Consider the following 1,011-nt stretch of genomic DNA (forward strand, 5'->3'; position numbering starts at 1 on the left):
ATTCAGTGGATGGTGTGGAGAATACTGGCAGGGTGGCAACAGAAGTGGTTACAAGAGAGGGTTACTCAAAGCACAAAAATAGGGAAGGAATAAATGCATTTCTTCTTTCATATAACTACAACAGCTGAGTAATAGTACTGTAGTTAGAGGGGTGGAGTCTTACAAAGATGAATCATTGAGAAGGCTTGACAGGTACAGTTTGGGTGTACAGGAATAGATCTTAATGACATGCTTTCAGCACCTTATTTTGACTGACATTGGTAGGTTTTCTTGAACATGGCAAATCACAATTCATCTCTGCCCTTTGACATCCCCTCTATGGGGCCTAACAATATGACTTTGCTGCTTCATTCCATATCTTCGTGGATCTCCAAATTACGTCCACATTTAACAATCAGCTCTGCTTTATGCAACTCCCCTCATTCATACACATTGCACGACCAAACCAGTCAAGTTTAACTGCACCATGCAATGCAGTAGGACATAAAAGATATTGTAGACAACCAATATTTTATATGAACAGCTAATATTTTGCTTTGACCATATTGTACAACCCTAATGTAAAGAATGAATTTTCAAACATAGTTTTTTTGTTTTTTTTTACAATTAACTCTTTTTTTAATTGAACTTTTTTATTTTGTGTTTTTAAATGAATATTTCATCATCTATTTCCAGATGCCTCAACCTGTGGCCCAGCACAGTTTACCTGTAAGAATTACCGTTGCATCGATGCTGAACAGGTTTGTGATGGCTACGACCAATGTCGGGATGGAGAGCAGACTGATGAAAAGAACTGCCGTAAGTATTTCACTGCTAATAACAACTTTGCCAGTCTGGCGTCTTTAGGAGGGAAATTTTATCAGGTACATGAAGAAAGAACATATCTGAGACGGGCATCCATAAAAACAAAGAACTTTAAAAATGGTTCCATGGTGTAAACTTTCTGTTTTAAGGAAATCTAAATTAAAATCTTCCAAGAGAATTTTAAGTTAATTTTTGTTCCAAACGCCA

At 36.8% G+C, this 1,011-nt stretch overlaps 1 protein-coding gene across 1 annotated transcript in view; it reads left to right on the forward strand.

The window, feature by feature from the left end:
• LOC106881999 (low-density lipoprotein receptor-related protein 2) overlaps nucleotides 1-1,011 on the forward strand; it is an 84,414-nt gene that overhangs the window by 47,801 nt on the left and 35,602 nt on the right. The window contains 1 exon segment of the mRNA XM_052969906.1: nucleotides 676-798. Coding sequence (XP_052825866.1) covers nucleotides 676-798 — 123 coding nt within the window.

Source organism: Octopus bimaculoides, chromosome 8, assembly GCF_001194135.2.
Source record: "Octopus bimaculoides isolate UCB-OBI-ISO-001 chromosome 8, ASM119413v2, whole genome shotgun sequence".
In the NCBI taxonomy this organism is placed as follows: Eukaryota; Metazoa; Mollusca; class Cephalopoda; order Octopoda; family Octopodidae; genus Octopus; species Octopus bimaculoides.